The following is a 19,214-nucleotide window of genomic DNA, read 5'->3' on the forward strand; positions in this document are numbered from 1 at the left end:
CGCTCGCGGAGGCTGCGCGCGCCAGCCTCGCAAGCTCGCCCCGCCCCCTCTCGCGGCGGGACGTGGCCGTGGCCGCGGGCGCGTGCGCGAGGGGCCCGGGGGGCGGAGGCCTGCCCCGCCCCGTCTCCAAGGCAACGGGCGTGCGTCGGTCCTCGGGACCCGTCAGGGGGCGGGGCCCGCCGGGCACCTTCCCGCCTCCCGCGAACTCGCGGGCGGCCCGCGGGAGGCAGCCAGGCCGGGGTGCGGGGAGCCGGCGCCGGGAGGAGCGCCCGCAGCGGCTCGGGCATTTCTGCGGCCCGCGGGGCTGCCGCGCGCGCTCTCGGAGGCCTCGCGGCGGGCCGGGCACCCGAGCGCGGCGGGGCCCCTGGCTGCCGCCGTCCAGCGGAGCCCGCAGAGGCCGCCCTGGGCTGAAGGGAGAAGCGTGGGTCCCACCCCCGGCAGCACCCATTTCAGCTTCCCGCCTCCAGCCCCGCCGCACTCCGCCCGCCAGCCGGGCGCAGGGGGACCCGTCACCGGCCAGCGTGTCGAGGACCACGCCCGGCCCGGACGGCGCTGGGGCGGCGGGGACCGGGGACCGAGCCGAGGCCCCGCCCCTGGCTCGCGGGGGACACGCCCGGGGCCCCGCCCCCTGGCTCGCTAGAGACACGCCCGAGGCCCCGCCCCTGGCTCGCTAGAGACACGCCCGAGGCCCCGCCCCTGGCTCGCTAGAGACACGCCCCCGAGGCCCCGCCCCTGGCTCGCCGGGGACACGCCCCCGAGGCCCCGCCCCTGGCTCGCTAGAGACACGCCCCCGAGGCCCCGCCCCTGGCTCGCCGGGGACACGCCCCTCCGCCGGCTCCTCCCCGGGCCGGGCCGTGGCCGGGCGCCGCGCTGCCCTCTAGCAGAGCGCGCACCGGGTACCCCCCGCCAAGGGCGAGCCCCTTGTAGGCGGCCCGGCTTCCCGTCCCCGTGTCCGAGGGCCTGCGAACAACAAAGCGCCCTTCCAGGGCCCCAAGGAGAAACCCTGCGCTCCCGAGAGGCCCCGCCCGGCAGGCCCGTCGCCGTGGAGCTCCTGACCCCAGGACTCTTGCTTGGCAGGGCAGGCGTCTTACCGCGGCCAGCAAAGGGCAGGCCGGGCGCACGGAGGCACTCCGACCCTGCTTCCCTTCCCTCGGCCCCGCAGTGCGCCTTCCTCGCCCGCAGGCCCAAGCCCGGCCCAGCCCCCTGGGCAGCTGGCCCCGTCCGGGCGCTCCGTCCGGCCTGGGCTGGCAGGGTCAGGGCAGTTCTGTTTCGCTTGTGAACGCCTGGCACGTGATCAGACCCTTGGGGTGCCCTAGGCAAGTGGGCTGCACACCTGGCAGCGTTTCCTGCGAGATGAGCAAGGGCCGCTGCGCCGGCGGAGGCGGCCTCTGCCTGCAGGGTTCCTCGGCGGTCCCGCCGCTCAGCTCAGAGCTGCTCCGGGAAACCCTGGCCTGCAGTGCCCTGCGCTCACCGTGTGCTCTGCTCGCTTCCTTTAAGCCTGGTTGGCGAACTCCAGGGCCTCACGCCAGAGTTCAGGCTGTGCCTTAGTGGCTTGAAAGGAGTCTGCCTGTGAAGGGACTGCAAGCATCAGGGGGCTCATCTCAGGCGGCTCCCACCAGAGCCAGCCCGCCCTTGGCAGGATCCCTGCCAGGCCTCCACTGGCCCCATGAGGCAGCAGCCAGGGCACCTGTCTCCACCGCAGTAGCGGCTGAGCAGGCGGCTCGCGGAGCCATCACCCACCCCTGCTGCACTCCCAGTCCTGTCTCCCAATAACACATATGCTCCCTCACGAGCCCAGATTGGGCCTTTGTCCCCCGCTTTCCTGTGTCCAAGGAATCCCCACAGTGGCTCTTTATCCCTTAGCAAATTTCCAGAAAAAGTTTCCCCAGGGCTCCTACCCTTAAAGGAACCAGAGTGGACACTCCCCTCCTTCCCCCAGCTCCTCACATTCCAAAGCCCTGGTAAGTTCTCTGGGAGGCAGCGGTCAGATCCTCTAACTCACGACAAACAGAGAGAGAACGCACATGCGGCGTGTGTAAGACGCTCTGCAAACCTTGCCACCAGCCATCTCCCACCCTCTGAAGGCACCCATGATGCACCCAATCCCTAGCCACTCACAGCCTAGTTAGGGCAGCCCCTGCAGGGCGTGCTGTGACCGAGGGTCAGCTAGCCTCGTCACCCTGAGTCGGCCTCACTGTTTCCTAGGGCCTGGATGTGCAGTCTTCAGGTGAGCAAAGGCAGAAAGAGGCGAGCGAACCCACTGTGACAAAGCACCTGCCTGCAGCGGGCCTCTGTTCCCACCTCCTCCCTACCCCACCCCACAAGTGCCAGCCCTCTGCTAAGTTATAGCCCTTTCACCACCACCAGCCAAACAGCTGTTCAGACAATTCCTTGATCAAACAACATTGCCTTCTTGAGTTTAAATTTTATTTTACAAAAAGAGAAATAAAGAAAACTGATAGGCAGTTATACTGACTTACAATTGTTCTGTTTGCTTTTTTTAAAAAAGTGACATGAAACACAAGTAAAAATAAATACGTCATAGAAACAGCCAGTTGCCCAGTCTCTGGGGCAGGAGCACCTGCCCTACCGAGGAGGGAAGCCCATGACCACACCCGCAGCTAGAGCACCAGCCACAGGTGCTCCTCAAAGCCAGGTGCAGTCCAGGCCTCAGGGGGCGTCCTGAGGAAAGAAGACGGAAAACCAAAGCCGGGTGCCAGGTCCCTGGGGCCACCTCATCTCCCCCCACTCCTCCTGGCAGCGATGTGGACTTAGTGGTTATCCACTGCGACCCCCTCAACCCACCTGGACCTCCTTCCCCTGACCCCTCTGGAGAGGGCACAGGAAAAAACCAGTCTTGAGCAGGCTAAGGGGATTCTTCCGGTGAGTCCCCAGCCCACCCTGAGTAACACAACCAGACAAGTCAGTTTACACTCACGTGCACACGAGCAGGCGTGTGTGCATGCTCACACTCTCACTCACACTCACACACACACACCTGGGCTGAGCTCTCTCCCAGGGGAGGGTCCTGGGTCAGGTCACAGTATGAGGTCGCCCCTCTTCTGAAGATCACCCCAGTAGTGGTAACAGGAAGTACCCCAATCTCTCCCAGCCTCTGCCCCACAGACCCTGCAGCCTGCCTGGCTACCCCTCCCGATGCAGATGCACTGAGTACTAGGTCACACAGGCAGACTCAGGTCCCTGAAGAGCAGAGAAGTTGGACGCCGCCTGCTCAGGAAGCTCATCTAAGACGTGGGTACTCATAAAAGGCCCAGGGCCAAGCTAGTGGCACAGACAGACATTAAGGGGCGACAGTGGAGTACTCAGGGCAGAAGAGAGGCGCAGTACAAGGGGACGAGGGTGAGGGTGACGCAGCAAAGAATTCCCAGACAGGCCTCGAGGTGCGGGTTCCTTGGAACAGACAGCAGGGGGCCAGAAAGTCTTTCCACTGGGGAAAGCAGCTCCTCTCTCAGGGGTTTTGGTGGGAGAAGAGCCATTAGCTGGCTGTACAGGAGGCCACGGTTCAGAAGAAAGACTGGTCTTCGGAGGAACTGGGAGGAGGAAGGGGGTCATGGCCGGAACACTAGGAACAAGGAATGTAACGCCCCCAGGAGATCTTCCACATGGGAAGGGGCTCGGTTCCAGAGCAGCGCCAGGCCTGAATGGACGGGCAGGGGCCGTGCCCTGCTAACAACGTGGGGAGGGACAGTCCCTCCCAGATGCCTCAAGTTTGGTTGAGTGTTTCAACCTATCAGCAAAATGTACCCTACCTTTGCTTCAGGCGCTGGGGTGGGAAATTTCGTATTTGTGAATCACAAGTATATAAATTTCATACACTAATTCCTAGGGAAGAGAGTTCCAAGGACCGGAGTTATCCCGAAACCAGCAGATGACGAGAAAGATGCTTACGCACAACTCGAGAGGGTGAGGGCTTTGCAAACATTCAATCTGGAGAGAGATCTGATCCAACACGGTTCACTTAAGTGGCTACTTTGTCTCTGTTCAATTCTTCTCCACAAAGATACTAAGGAAAGGAAATGGAACATCACTACACAAGGTGATCCTGAATCAAGTTGTGCTATATTCCCTCGCTGAGAATTCAGGCGAAACCAGCTGGATGGGGCTTGGGAGGCCTTTGAAAGCTTCCTGTGGAAGACGAGAGGGAGGGAAAACGCCCAGGCCTGATCTGCCCTCCCGCCTGTCACCATCCTTCCCTCACGGCGGAAGCCACCACCAAGTGTGTCTGATCAAAGCAGCTGCAGGACCTGGTGCTCAGGCTGAGACGGTCCCTGCTTCCCTCACACACATGCTCCTGCGTGGTGCACACACCGGCACGCACGGAGACTGCAGGAAGGTCAGAGGTGCTACCACGTTCATAAAAACAACACACGGAACTGGCAGTACTCCAGTTTCCCATGATCCCACCCCCAAATGCCTGAACAGTACAAGCTGCACATATCAAAGCCTTCTCTAGCCAGGTCTAGCCTCCCAAAACTACAGACCCAGACCCTGGAAGCCCTGGGTGGAGAGCAGGCATGTGCTGCCTCTCAGAATACCCATCCCTCCAGGGGCTGCTTTCAGTTCCTTGCTGGGATAGTTTCTGGATTCTCAGAACCTGCTGCTGTGAGTTTCTAGAGGTGCACACAAAATTACCCCTTCCCAGACGCGCGTGCACACGCGTACACACACCCACACACACACACACACCCACACACACACCCCCTCTGGGATCCCAGTGCTCCAGGGCCTTAGAGGCATCAGCTGTAGCCCAGGTTGTGAGCGTGCTCTGCAAGCTGGAAACCTGGGCTAGCTAGCTCCTACTGCACCAGCCTCAACCTGAAGGCCCACTCCAACTCTGTCCATTCACCATCCAAACTTGGTGCGCTGGTTGGAACTGCTATTTTTAAATTATTAAAATAATTTGCATAGCTAAGTTGTAGATCTAAGGCTTCTATGAGTAGGAGAGTTGCGAGTCTGACAGGATGCTTATGAAAACAGAGAAAGAAAGTGCCTGAAGCCCCACTTTTGGTGTAACTGAACAGTGCACAAACACGCACACAGGCACACTCCCCATCAGCCATCTCCTCGTCTCTTCTCCAGGGACAATACCCCAGAGTGTGTAAGGCCCTCCAACAGGGAAAAGGAGCTGGTGGGAAGAGCTGCAGGAGCAGCTGCTACTGGGGGTGACCTGACTAAGCTGCCTCCGGGCTGGGAGGCGGCGGGGCAGCAGCTGCCCGGTGAGGCGGACCCACGGTAGGTGGTGAAGCTCTACAGGCAGACAAGGTATGTTCATCATACAGAAATGCCTGGAGAAGTCTCAGCAGCCAGGAGAAAAGCCAAGAGAAAGTCAGCCAGTGTTTATGCTTAAAGGCTAGATGTCCCCTCCCCTGGCATTAACAAAAAAGGGTAGACCCAGAATGATTAATGCGTCCTTTTAAGACACAAGCCAGGCTTAAGGCTCTTACAGAGGAAGGGCTCCTCCACGCTCCTTCAGAGAGGATGGAGGCAGCAGACACCAGGCCCACACTGATCATCAGAGAGGCTGGGGAAGCCAACACACTTCCCAGTAGGAAATCAAGTCTGTCCCCTCACTGCGGCAGCCACCGATACACAGCAGAGAGCCTGCCTCTAGGTCACCAAGGCAGGATGCGGCTCCAAATTTGGGGTCACTCACTTTCCAATAGCAAACTCCATGATCCCAAGTTTCAACCTCTGTGGAATGAGTATCACCCCCACTAATCCTCTAGCCACAGGAGTCCCTGATCTTTCCAAAAGGCCACTTCCTGAAAACATAGCTGTTTAGTGTAAACCTTGGTCGAGCCCAGCTCTCTCCGTGGTCTGCTCACCACCTATGGGGGTTTATTCACCAGCAGCTATGGGGCCTGGGGCATCTTAAAACTGCCCTTTCTATCTCCTACCCTCTTCCCTACCCCAACTCCCCCTCCCACCACCACCAAAAAAAAAAAAAAAAAAAAAAGACACATGAGAAGTCCAAATAATAAATAATTGCCCGTAAGAAATAAATTAACATGGAGCTCTCTAGCAGGGAAGGACAGGACAGACCACCCGAGAGGCGGTGGGGGCTCAGCTCCATCCCATGAAGAATGTGTCTCCGTTCAACACCATGATCGCTCCTGCAGAGCACAGGGCGGTGCCTCCCAGCCTCGGCAAAGCCAGTCCCTCACCCTGGAGAGGGCTCCTCCAAGGAGCCGCTGGGAAGGAGGCAGAGATGGGTAATGCCCATTTTCTCTCATAATTCCCCCCAAATTCTACAACCAACGTGGCTCTGAAAGCCAGGAACTCGGTTACCTGGGCCTCTCTTCACCCACCAGAAGGAAACCTGTGGTTTCCATGGCTCTCCCAGGCTCACCGGATGCTCATACTAACCGTGCGCTGCCATGAACCACCACACTGATTTCCATTTTTAAAAAGATAAATTCATTTTAGTTCCCCCCTTAGCCGTTCCCCCTCCCCCTCCCCCCCTCCCCCCTGCTGTTACATACACGTACGCACATACATAGCACACGCACAGGCACACGCACCTGTCTGCTTCCTCCCCACCCCTAAAAAGACCACTCCACACAGACTCTGTCGGCTCTCCCCACCCACGCTCCTTCCTAACCCGCCCTCCTTCCCGCCCTCCCCGCTCCAGGCCAAGCTAAGTCACCCGGTAAGGCAGGTCTCTTGGGAGAGAATGTTCCCAAAGACAGAAACGGGACGTGAGCCTCTACACTCGGGGGCAGGCAGGCAAGCGACAGCTGAGCAGGCGGGCGGGCGGCCTCCATTCCTGGTTTGGGTCCCTGATTTCCCGCTCCTGCTGCCCTGCGGGGCCTCCACCCTCGTGGTCCTCTGCCCTCTCCCTCCTCCAGGCGCCCTGCTCAGGAGGCCCGGGAGCTGCCTGTGGTGGGCGACCTGCAGGCGGGAGGCGGCCGCTACTGCCCGGGGACCTCTATCACGTCGTCATCGCCATCCTCGCCAGAGCTGGCCCCCACCTCAGCAGCCTCCTGGGGGTCAAAGGCAGGCACCTGGGGCGGGAGCAGGCCGCCAGCCGGGTAGCCTGCGTGAGAGGACATGTAGCCTGGGTAGACGGACACGCCCCGGGAAAGGTTGGTGGGCAAGACGGGGGAAGGAAAAGGCGCGAACATCCTGGGCTCAGAGAGGAGGGGCTGAGGGAACGGGAGCGCGTAGCTGGGCAGCACCCCTGGGACAGAGGGACTGAGCAGGAAGGAGGGGGTGCTGGCAGTGCCTGAGGTAGCCGTGGAGGAGGAACTGACTGGGCCTGCTGGCACCAGAGGGTCAGTAGTCACTGGAAACACCAGGCGGGCATCTGCCAGCAAATTGGACAGCTGGTAGTAGGAGGGGGAACTGCCCATAAACAGGGAGTTCTCCCCAGCCTGGGAGGTGAAGGGGGTGGTGAGGTTATGGTTTAAGGAGACGGGTGGCATGGCAAACCCGCCCGACACTGGATACCCGTGTTCATAGGGCTGCATGGGGGCTGGCAGATGGCCCTTCCTGGACCTCCGGCGGGCTGACTCCTGGGCAGCAGGCGGTGTCACTGACTTCCTCTTGTGGCCCCTTAAGTCCAACACTGGGTGCCTGTCACCACAGGGCTGGCCAGTCACCAAGAGGGACCTATTGAGGCAATGACCCCCAAGTTGAGGCTCAGTCCCGAGAGCTGTCCCAGGCACAGCACTGCTGTCCACAAGCTGGGCAGGGGGGCCAGGAAGGGCGGCGTTGGAGCTGGGGGAGCTCTGGCGGGACTCCCGGGCAGCAGCCACGTCCGCATACTGCTGCAGCTCGCTGATGATCTCGGGGCTGTCTGGAGAGACGGGCCTGGCCAGCCCCTCAGGGTCGGGTGCTTTGGGTGATGAGGCACTGTGTCTGCCGTTGCTTGTGGACTCGAGAGAAGGCCCCTGGGAACCTGGGGACAAAATGTAGGTAACTGAGAACCAGAATGGCCAGGGAGAGAAGGAAGATATAGGAAAAAGTTCCATGAAAAAAAGAAAATCCCATCCTGTGGTCCCCAAAATTCAAATAGTTTGATGTATAAACATTGCCCTATAAATCTTTCCCAGTCACAAAGGAAGAAATCCTTTGATCTAGGAAACAGGTCTCTCTGTTCCTCAACCTGTGAAACTCCACCATAGTGAGGCCTGAGGTGATGGACATGAAACGCTAAGTCGTCATTCATAACTAGTCAGACTCTTCCAGTAACCAGGATTGAAAGGAAAAAGGGAAATGAAGTTTAAAAGGCCATCATCTTGCCTGGTCGGCATGGCTTAGAGGTTGAGCATTCACCTAGGATCCAGGAGATGGCAGTTTGGTTCCGGTCAGGACAGGGTTTCAGGCTCGATCCCCAGTGGGGGTGGGAGGGGGTGCAGGAGGCAGCCGATCCATGCCTCTCACCATTGATGTTTCTCTCTCCCTCTCCCTTCCCTTCCTCTTTCTGAAACCAATAAAGACATTAAAAAATAAAAAGCCATCCTCCTGGTTTAAAAACCAAACAAGATCCATGGCCATGAAGACTGGGAAACTGGGAGGATGACCATGGCCTGGATGGTGGCCACGCTGGATGTCACTTTCTCAGTGTGAAATGGTGTTCAGTTAGGGAGGAGAATGTCCTTTATCTCAGGATCTGCATGTGAAATATTTAGGGATAAAAATGACACGATGTCTTCCATTTACAAATAGTTCTGATAATAGAAGGGAGAGAGACAGAAGCAAGTGTATGAGGAAGTGAACAGTCATGGATGTAGGCGCAGGCTGCATGGTGCTCGTGGTGCTGCTCTGTCACTTGCCAGTGCAGATGAACGTCTCCATAACAAAGGCGGGGAAAATAAGCACCTCGCTCTCATACCCCACAGAGGGAGGAAAAATGAGAACCTCTCCCACAGAGGGGAGCCCGGCAAGAGCAGCTCACTTGTCCATGTGCCACATGCACGCTCTGACCTGGCAATCAGTCCCACCCTGAGAACGTATTCTGCAGATGCCCCAGGTGACTGAGCCGGTCCGCAGTGGCGGGGTACAGCAATCTGAACATCCCAGGACAAGGGACCTGGGAACACGCGGTGCTATACCCGCCTAATGGCGTCCTGTGCAAACCCTTGGGAGGCACATCTAAAGCAAAGATATGGCACCACGCTGGGCTACCCTAGCGAGTGAAAAAGGACTATTAGTGTGTTATAGTAAGTGGGCATCCGCTTTAAAAACACAAAGAGAAGCTACACTCGCTTTTTTATCCAGACACACCCCCCTGCACTGAGTGGTGTGCAGAATAGCTCTGGAAACGATAGATGAGAAGTGGGCGGTGGAGGAAACTCACTCCTCACTTTACCCCTTTTGTACATTTTGAACAGTGAACCATGCACACGTTATCGACTCAAAAATAAATTAATCACAAGTGAAGCTAAACCAAAACAAACAAACAAAAATGCCCAGTAGGTCAATGGAAGACAGATGCCACTGTACCTGAGGCAACCATCCGACCATCTTCAGGGGCCTTGGGTTTGCCCGTCGCTCGGACAGCAAAGATCCGGCCGTCGCTGGTGCGGATGTACGTCCCTAAGAAACACAAGGGAGACTGTTAGCTCTACTGCCAGCCCTGGGAACTCCAGGCCTAGGCACTGTGGGCTGGAACAGCTGTACAAGAAGGTCTCACACCCTCTCTCAAGACCTGAAATGAGGAGTGTGGTGATGGAGCTGCAGGCCCACTAATCCATTTCCTCCACAAATGCTCACTGCATCACCACCACGCACAGGCACTGTTCCAGACACTGGTCCTTTAAGGGGGAGGCAGACAGTTATAGCAGAAAACACCAGGAAAAGTCAGATCAATGGAGGAAATGAAGTGCTATGAAGGAGAACCAGGTACCCTGGCCCACGGCCCCCTCCTGGGCTGGAAGGAAGAGGCCTCATACCTCAATACCCTCTCCCCATAGCATGATAACAGCTGGGTGTGGCTATGACATAAAAATCTTTATTTATAGACGCTAAAATGTGAATTTCATATAATTTTCACATCACAGAATATTATTAATTTTTCCCCCAACCAACTGAAAATGTAAAACCCATTCTTAGCTCACAGGTCCAGTAACAGGAAGCAGGCTAGATCTGGCCGGTGGACCAGCGGCCCTTTACCAACCCCTGCTCTAGGCCAGGAAGAGCCCAGAAAGGGCACAGGTACAATCTTCTGTGTGTCTTGTATTTCATGGCATCTTTTCCCTGAGTCTAAAGGTACTTTGACCCAACAGAGGCCAGGAAGCCTCACAGAGTGAAGGCTGAAGGGAAAGACAGGCTTCGATACTGTCCCGACAATGTCCAGCCCAGATTTCTCATCCCAGCAGTCTCACCTCCCTTTGTCAGGAGGCCAGAGGCAGTGGACTTTTCCAATGACCACACTTGAAAATTCTGTCATGCAAACCATGTATACTCACTCATCCACCCAATACATCTCCCAGGCGGAGACCTCCCACCCCACTGCAAGCAAGATGACAACACAGGCTGGCTTTTAACCCACCCCACAGATCTTTCCCTCTGAGTTTGATCTCCCTGCATGTAGTGTAAGTGGCAGACGCTAAGCCTTTTGAAGACATCCATCTCAAATAAATGAAATGCTAGTTGTAGGGTAGAGCTACTAGCTGGACTAGGTAAGGAAGCAGGTGGCTCCCACCCATGAGACCCCCCCTTAGAAACAGAAAGCCCAGGGTAACCTAGGTGAATAACTCTTGAGTGACCCTGCTTTTCCCTCCTGTGCTCTAAATCCCACTCTTCTGTTTTAAATTCACCGATAAAAAGTGAACCCACAAACCCTAGGCACCCCACTCTTGGACCCTAATAAAGGCAGAGACCCAGGTCCAAGCTCCCCCTGCCCCCCCTCGTGAAGCCCTAGGTCATAGCACGTACCCTCCAGGGCCTGTGTAATAAACCTTGTCCTTACGAAGTTCCCTGATGGCTGTTGTGTATTACCATCATAACCACCACAGGGCTGGTTCAGCCACACACTAGCTCTGGGGAAGTGTCTATGGGGTTCCCACAAGTAGTATGGGACCAGGTGAGTCAGGCATTCCCAGCCAACAGCATCACTATCGATAGGCTGAGACCAACACAAAACACGGTGTCTGTACAAACCCACCCAAATCGCCCATAAAAACAATGTCAGATACAGGAATGCCAGGACTCTAGATCCCTTCTTTTCAGCTGATAGATTTCCTTTGGGCCCACCCCCACTCTACTAAGGTCATGGCAATGTCATTTTTCAGGCTTCCCCCACAAGTGACATTTTTACAGGATGGTTCCTATCCCCCGAGCACGAGCCACAGGTCCTGATTCTGCTTCCCAGCCCAGGAGGGATGGGCGGCGGGCTCACCTTTTGTCCCACGGATGATGTGGATGCTCTCGCCAGCATTAATTCTCGCCTGTACATCTGTGGAGCTGTTGAGTCCAGGAATAACAATATCTAGTGAAGACACAGACCTCAGATTTAGATTACACGGGGCCTGACTAAAGCAGGGAAGGAAACCAAAGTCTACGCCCACCCCACTCCTCAGCGGTCTCTCTAAAGCCGCTCAGTGGAGCAGAAGCCAGAACCAAGGGTGGTGAAGCAGGCAGTCCTGACAACTGTGTAAGCAAAGAACACTGTGATGATAAGGGGCTTTCTAGAAATCTGATCATCTTTCTGGTCAACCTCCCCTCACTTAAGTCAAATTTCATAGAGTTTCTGGTTAGAAAGTTTTGGTTCACATGGCTTTTTCCGTGTATTTTCTCCCCCGAGCTACCTGCACGTATCTGCCCCACATCGCAGAGGCCAGGTAGCCCCGTCCTCTCCCGAGCTGGCGTTCCCTACACATGACCAGAGAATGCAGCAGCTAAGGCTCAGTCAAGGAGAAAGAAAGGAGGCTCTTTCTGTTTTCACTCATTTCAGTTTTTTACAGTGGATGTATATTATTTTCCTACTCAAAAAATCAATTAAGGTATTCTCATTGAAATTTACCTATCACGGATATTTCCAGGTAACAAGAGAAAAGCAGCATCATGAAGTGCTCTCCTTCCCAAGTGCCCTGCATCTCAAGACTGATCAGGACAGGTGGGCACCCTCCTCCCCACCACGGGTCCACCGTGCTCAGGCCACTTTAAACCCACAAAGAAAAAAGTGACATTCTGATTAAGTGGGGAGGTGGACAGCTGTCCTTTGTACTCAGTGGACCCTACAGTCAGGCAGGACTCCACACATTCCCATGTCTCTCAGAAGGCCAACCCTGTGTCCCAGTGGCATTTCCAGAATCTCCGCAGGGTTCACAGTCCATCCCACCCACCACATTCAGGAACATCCAGTCCCGTGTTATTACTGTGAAGACATTTCGTCAGAGTGCACAATCCTCCAGATCAAGGACTGCTGTTGTCTATTTTTACCTACACTGCCAAATGTAGTAAGGCCCAGGACACAGTGTTTAATAAGTACTAAAATTCCTGCATGAACAAAGCAATCTGGAAAGGGAGAGCACCCTGGAGAACCCAGGCGTTCCCAACCTGTTGTGGTGACCACCTTCTGCACAAGGACACCCGCACGCTGCAGGTAGTTGATCGGGAAGTTCACAGCTGGGTTTGTGCTGGAGGCACAGCCTACGCTGCCTCCCAGTGGGACGTGCCGGGGCATCATGGGGATGGGAGTGGACTGTACAGGACGGACACTGGCCACAGGCTTCTCATCGCTCTTCAGCGTCGGCTGCCTGAGAGAGAAAGACAAGCGCCCTCAGAGAGGTCGGCAGAACAGCCCCCTTCCCTTTATCTGCAAAGCCTCCAGAGCCCTTCAGACATCCCCATCCTACAGCCTCAGGTGCTGCTGAGAAGGACCAGAGGAACCGACAGGGCACGGTCAGTTCAAAGACAAGGCGCAGGACGGAGACAGAGGCAGCGAGGGTGACGCCTCTCAGAGCCTAAGGAGTCAGGTGTCAGTGGGATGATGCCTTTATGGGGATTTGGGGGGTCTGTCTATGCACAGTAGGAACCAGTCCTTGGAGGAAAGTTGGGGAGAGGCACAGATGCAACAAGGGAGAAGTTCTTCAGAACACAGTGCGTGCTAAGTGGAAGACGAATGGCTGGAACTTTCCCACTCGCCAAGGAGCAAGGCCACGTGACACCACGTTCAGGTGAACTTGAGAGGCCACCCACCTGTCCAACCTTAACCATCTTTACTTTCTGAAACTTCAAGTATCAATAAGTAATGCAGACACCCCTCTCTTCTCCACATTACTTTTCGCTGGGCTCCACCTGGGGCCAGTCCTTAGAGTACCCCTCTAGCCGCGACCGCCACAAAAGCAGCAGCAGCCAGGCCTCTAACCGGTACATGCCCACGGCCAACCTGAGCACTGGCTGGGTGTGTCCTACCATCAACATGCCACGGTGTTACCCCAGGGCCAGGGATGCACCCTCACACTTCACTCCTCTGTCTGCATGTCAGTACCATGAGAAAGCCACTCCTGATTTAAGATCTTTAAGTTCCTGTCTATAAGCTTCTGAAATCTGCATCTTTGGTCTTCAGTCCCAGGAAACAGACCTCCTTGGATGGGTATGTTCTTCCCCGTCTGACTGAAGAACACTTTGGGCAGCGCCCAGGGCCCTGTGGTCTCCCGCATTCCCAGGTGGGAGCTCAGCAGGTGAGGGGCCCGTGTCCTCAATGCCTGCCCAGGTGGCTTTGCAGGAGCTAGGGCCCTGACTGGAGGGCAATGGGACTCTCCCCAGGATCAAGTCAGCAGGGTAACAGGAATGTAGCCCAAGCCCCCTACTCTGCTGGGCTGTGGTAAGGAATCTGGGTGGGAGGGCAGGGTAAGGAATCAGCGGGATCCTGGTATGTGTGGCTTGTCAAAGGCCGGGAGAAGCTGGTGCCTCCCACGGGGCCAGAGCTGGGCTGGAACAGGAGCTGACACCTCCTCCCTGCCCAGCCCACTTGTCATATCTTCCCCTCCACACAGCTCTTCTCCCACCGGGTTCAGGCTCAGTCCATTCCTACTGCTACATGGCAAAGCCCAGAGAAGTAAAAAAAGAAGTGGAGGAAGGGAGAGGAGGGTGTCACAGGCAGCAGTATTGGGGAAAATAAAGTCTGAGGCTCTGAGAGTGACTTTCTCCTTGAGAGTACCCTGTACAAACTTACCAAAAATTAGAGTCCCATATAAAATACCACATAGTTTCAGTGCCTTTACAATCTCATTTGGCAATTTTTTTTTACATGCAGTCTTCGTAAGAAAAGTTTTAAATCTAAACACTCGAATAAAATAATTATCTTTAATTCAAGATAATCAAACAGTTTAAAAATGCAAATCTCCAATTAAGCAGCCAATCTGGTGAGGGCTATGAGGCATTTTGTCTTAAAAAATTTTTTAAAGCAGGAGACAACCAATTGATGTCTCTCTCACATTGATGTTTCTCTCTCTCTCCTTCCTTCCACTCTCTCTGGAAAGCAATGGAAAAAATATCCTCAGTGAGGACTGAAAAAATGAATGAATGAATGAATTAAACATAGATAACTGTTCTGTAATTCTTACAAAGAGCCTCCCTCTCCACGTAACAGTTGGCTCCCATCCTGTTCATATTCTGAATGGCTCTGGAAGCTGTGCTTAAGGAAAAGATTTTTTGCTCAGGACGGTGGCACACCACAGAATGAAGCCCCATTAGGAGCAGCAGAGCACACCGATTGCATTCCAAGGCCCGGAGACGCTTGAATTTCAGCGTTAAGCAAGGCCTAGGACAAAGGGGCTGTGGAGAGGATGGGGCTGTGTGGGAGGGCTGGGCTTCTGTGTTTTGAAAAGCTGCACTTCCCAGGAATCCAAAAGGATTCTCCTGATTCATAAGGCCAGCAGCTCATTCTTCCAGAGAGAGCCACTTAACACACCAGGGCTGCTGAACTGCTTGGACACCTCACCAAGAGCAGAACCCATCAGTTCTCAGCAGCCAGAGAGCAACTGACATCTGTCCTTTTGTTTGAATAACACACCAGGGGGAAGGCGTGGGCCTGGCCCCCAGAAGACCCTCCTCCTCCCCTCAATGTGACTCACCAGTTTCTCTGGCTAAAGGCGGGGATGCTGGTTAGGCTCTGGTCGCTGGCGGGGTAATACTGTGCATACGACGGGCGGGTGTAGGGGACCGACGTGCGTTTGTCTTCCTCATAGCTTTTCTTTGCTGCTTTTTTCTCTGCCTTGGTCAGCTTGTGATCCCTTCGGTTAAGGAGCAGTGACTCATGCTCAAAAGGCTCCTGGGGGCACAGGAGGATGTTGATTTAATTACCAGTCTTTGTGCCGATGTGAAGAATTCACAATGAGCCTTACTCTGACACCAAAGAAGGGCTAGCCGTCTCCAGCACTAGCAAAGAGCCTGCTCACACTCTCTCCCTCTCTCTCACACTCACACACACACATACGGGCAGGCTTCCTGTCTTCCTGTCAAGAGTACAATTCACAATTATAACACTGCACCAGCTTCAGACAGCCTAAGTCTGTCTTCCATATCAAAAGCAGGGGGAGTTCAGAAAATTAACAGACTACATTTTTAGAACTTTCCATCTCTCCTTCTGCTAGGAAAACACACTGGCCAAATTATCCCACATGGCTGAGCCCAGCACTAGTAGGACCAGACTAGGGGTGGGGACTGCATGGGGCGAGGAAAAGAACCAGGAGTTCAAGTTGCCTGCGTGAAACAAGAGTTTGGATGAAAAAGACAAGCTCGCCAGACGAGCCTCCCCTGCTGGACAGTCTCAGGGGAGCAGTGTGCGCACCTTGGTGATGAGGTGAGGGTACTTCAGGCAGGCAAGTTGCAAGACAGGCTCCTTAACCCCCTTCACGTTCAAAGACGCTTGGGGAGCCGGCTCCTTCTCCACAAAGTGCAGCAGGTTCTCCACCTCCTTCCGGGTGAAGTTCAGCATTGGGTTGAGATCGTCCACCACCCGATCTAGGCGGGAGATGTGGAGACAGCTAGTCATTACTCGGAAAGAAGAACGCAAAGGCACAGCCACAAAGACTGGCAGAGAGGAGAGGCTGTGGGCACCACAATGGCCACTAACGCCTAAGCCACCCGAGGCCATTCCATAGCTGACAGTCAGAGGCAGGTTGGAGGCCCAGGGGAAACGGAAACATCGTAAGAGAAATCTTCTGGCTCAGCTCTTAGCACTAAACCCACCTTCACCAAGCTGAGGTCAATGCCCTCGTGAACAACTGCTTGAATCAGGACGCGATGGGAGGAGCGGCTGCCTTTCTGTGATGAAAAGCCCGCCTGTGTCCACATCGTCCTGTCCCGTCCCATCCCCCTTGACACAGTAAGGACGGCAGCCTCTACCAATGTGTCCCTTCTGAGCCTGGAAGGCGGCCCACCTGACATGCCCTGCTTGGAAATCTGCCGGTCATAGATCTTCTTTTCGAGGGTGAAATCGGCCACAAGGCGGTAGATGTGGCAGGGCTTTTTCTGGCCATAGCGGTACACCCGACACACCGCCTGCGCATCATGGCAAGGGTTCCAGGAAGCGTCGAACACCACCACTCGGTTGGCCCCGATCAGATTCACGCCCAAACACCCAGCCCTTTAAAACACAAACCAACAACCACAGAGCCTTTAGTTTTAAAGATCGTTTTCAAATTCGTTTTACCGTCTGTGACTCCTACCGTGACACCCTCCTCTGTCCTCAGCACAACACACCAGCGGACTCTGCGGTCCTGCTGATGAACAGTGTATGTCCTCGAGCACTGAGAAGTATGCCCTGAATGCCTGCACGGCAGTGCCCGCCAGCAGGAAGCAGGCCCGCTCCCCACCCTGCCGTGAGGGGTGTGCTGTCACTTGGTGAGGGAAACGTGTGCTTAGTCTAAGGGCAGCACAGCTTCAGGCTGCTCGGCACGAGGCAAACGGCCACCCGCCTTCACAGTTCTACTGCACTTCCTCCTTTGTAAGGCACCTTCACACACATCACATCGCCTAAGCCTTGGACACTCCGGGAGAAAAGCTAACCACGACCGTTGTTAATGAAGGTCTCCGAGAACTTAATGACAATGTCACGATCGCCCTTCTAACACAGCTTCCTTTGGTGTCCCCTCTCTCACTTCAAGAACAAGTCACAAACCCGAGCAGACATCTTCTGAAGGAAACTGGACGAGCCTTCAGGGTGCCTGCCTATGTGGAGGTACAACTGCCCAGGACCAGCCTTCTGCCCACCTCTCAGGAGCCACTCACCTTGTGGAGAGAAGGAACAGCCAGGTGGTGAGGTTGCTGGGATCATTGAACTGATTAATGAGCCGCTCTCTCTCAAAGGCAGGGGTGCTACCGTCTAGCCCTAGGAAGGAAAACCACAGAGATGGACAGATGAGGGCAGAGTACACAGCAAAATCCTGGCAAATGTGTTTTAAAAACAACACACACACACACACACACACACACACACACACACACACCCCACCCCCCCCCCCCCCCACCCCACCCCAGAATTCAGGTCTATCACGAGACTCAGGTTTCTATAACTTAAAAATACCCCTAGGCGATTATTCTCATGTGCAGCAAGGACTACAGTGTTTCTCCCTTTAGTATCTTTGGTCAGTTCTAATGCCAAGGTTCCTAGACTTTAAAGTGCACAAGAGTCACCCTAAATATGGGTGTGCTTGGCAGACATGGCTCAGGTGACCCTCTGCCTCCATCCTGTGAATGCTCTCGAGTACAGACGACCAAGGGGTTTGTGTTCTGATGAGGGTGATGCTCCTCCACAAGGGATCTGCATTGTTCACAAGCTCCTAAGGCTGAGAAGTTGCTCTGTAGACACACGAGAGGAACGGATATGGAGCAGTGGGGTGGGACATACTAATGAAAACAGGGGAGGAGCTCAAAAGGAGAAAAGGTAACCTTCGGTTATGAGGCATGAGCAAGGGAGAAAGGCTACTTTTGTCACCTGGGGTAAAGCAGAGAAGAGGGCAAAGCTAAGGGTATGAGATACCAGGTGGAGAACTGAATTGCTCCAGTTACAGGAAGCATGAGTTTAACCGGAGGGAATTGGGAGGCTCTCTCAGCACCCCAGTCCCCCTTCCAACCTGAGTTCTCACGAGTTCCAAGCACAGATCACCACGGACTTGCTGGGCAAGCCCAGAGTCAGCACAGGGCTCCAGGTCAGACCCTGTGCTGGGGTCTCCTCACCACCCTTGAGCCTCCAGGCCTCTCAACAAGGGGATCTCTCCACCCTCCGCCCCACAGGAGACACTCGGAAACGCCCGGAGACACGTGGTTTTCATAACTGAGCTGACGCTGCTGCCACCCAGTGAACAGACACCGGGGATGCTGCTAAACATCCCACAGTGCACCTGCCTGCCCCAGGCTATACAGAACCATCTGGCCCAAATGTCAGGATCTCGTCAGCAAGGGCCTGAGGTCAGTATTTCTCAGCCTTTTTTCATTACCACCCTCTTTCCAATAGCCATGTCCCCCATGTAATTCTAACACCACAGGTATATTATGTTTACTTTCTATAAGCATTTATGCTTTATACTTCAAAAAGTTTTCTCACCCCGTCAAGAACCAACTTTCTCCCCTCTAGGGATACTTACTAACTGCCCACAGAGAATGCATGGTCTAGGCTTGTGTTCACTCTACTCTTTCCCCCTAGAATGACTTCTGGGCCACACTAGTCCTGTATCTTTCAAATCCTCCCCATTTTTGCAAGTCTAGTGCAAGTTCTGCCTCCTCCAGGAAGCCTTTTCCAACCACTTTTACCAGGATGATTCTGTCTTTCTTAGAGCCCCAGTGAGGGCACTCGGTCAGTGCCACTCTGTATTTGTCCGTAAGTTGTCATGTCTCAGATGAAGACTAGGCCTATGCCTTCTACTTCTCTGTAACCACACCCCCAAAGTCTCGCCTAAGCTCCTCAGCCCCTAGGACAGTGCCTCACACACAACAGTTTACCCTCAATCTCTCTCTGTTCCTTGGCTAATCTCAGTTATTCCTGTATATTTGATGAAGAATGAAGCAGGAGAGGAAACGAGAAGGAAAGGAAACCCTTAAGCAGACCTTGCCAGGGCTCCAGGAGCAAAGCAGCAGTGAACTCACGGAAGTAGCTGACGTTTCGCACCCACTTCTGTGCTCCTTGCCCTTCAGCACCAGGTAGACAGGGCACGTCGCGTTTCCCCAGGAACTCCTCGATGAGAGCCAAGGTGGACAGGCTCTGGCTGGAAGGGACAAGATCTGGTTCAGAAGGTGCCTGG

General features: G+C 54.9%; 1 protein-coding gene across 1 annotated transcript in view; it reads right to left on the minus strand.

The window, feature by feature from the left end:
* Window positions 1–6,489: 6,489 nt before the first annotated feature.
* RAD54L2 (RAD54 like 2) overlaps window positions 6,490–19,214 on the minus strand; it is a 49,966-nt gene continuing 37,241 nt past the window's right edge. Inside the window, exons 14-22 of the mRNA XM_087824694.1 lie at window positions 19,060–19,178; window positions 17,206–17,305; window positions 16,356–16,561; window positions 15,764–15,936; window positions 15,048–15,244; window positions 12,526–12,725; window positions 11,366–11,455; window positions 9,469–9,561; window positions 6,490–7,921 (exon numbers count right to left, since the gene is read on the minus strand). Of these exons, the coding sequence (XP_087680820.1) occupies window positions 6,933–7,921; window positions 9,469–9,561; window positions 11,366–11,455; window positions 12,526–12,725; window positions 15,048–15,244; window positions 15,764–15,936; window positions 16,356–16,561; window positions 17,206–17,305; window positions 19,060–19,178 (2,167 nt within the window). The 3' untranslated portion in view covers window positions 6,490–6,932. The remainder of the gene's footprint in view (window positions 7,922–9,468; window positions 9,562–11,365; window positions 11,456–12,525; window positions 12,726–15,047; window positions 15,245–15,763; window positions 15,937–16,355; window positions 16,562–17,205; window positions 17,306–19,059; window positions 19,179–19,214) is intronic.

Source organism: Miniopterus natalensis, chromosome 15, assembly GCF_054644295.1.
Source record: "Miniopterus natalensis isolate mMinNat1 chromosome 15, mMinNat1.hap1, whole genome shotgun sequence".
Classification (NCBI taxonomy): Eukaryota; Metazoa; Chordata; class Mammalia; order Chiroptera; family Miniopteridae; genus Miniopterus; species Miniopterus natalensis.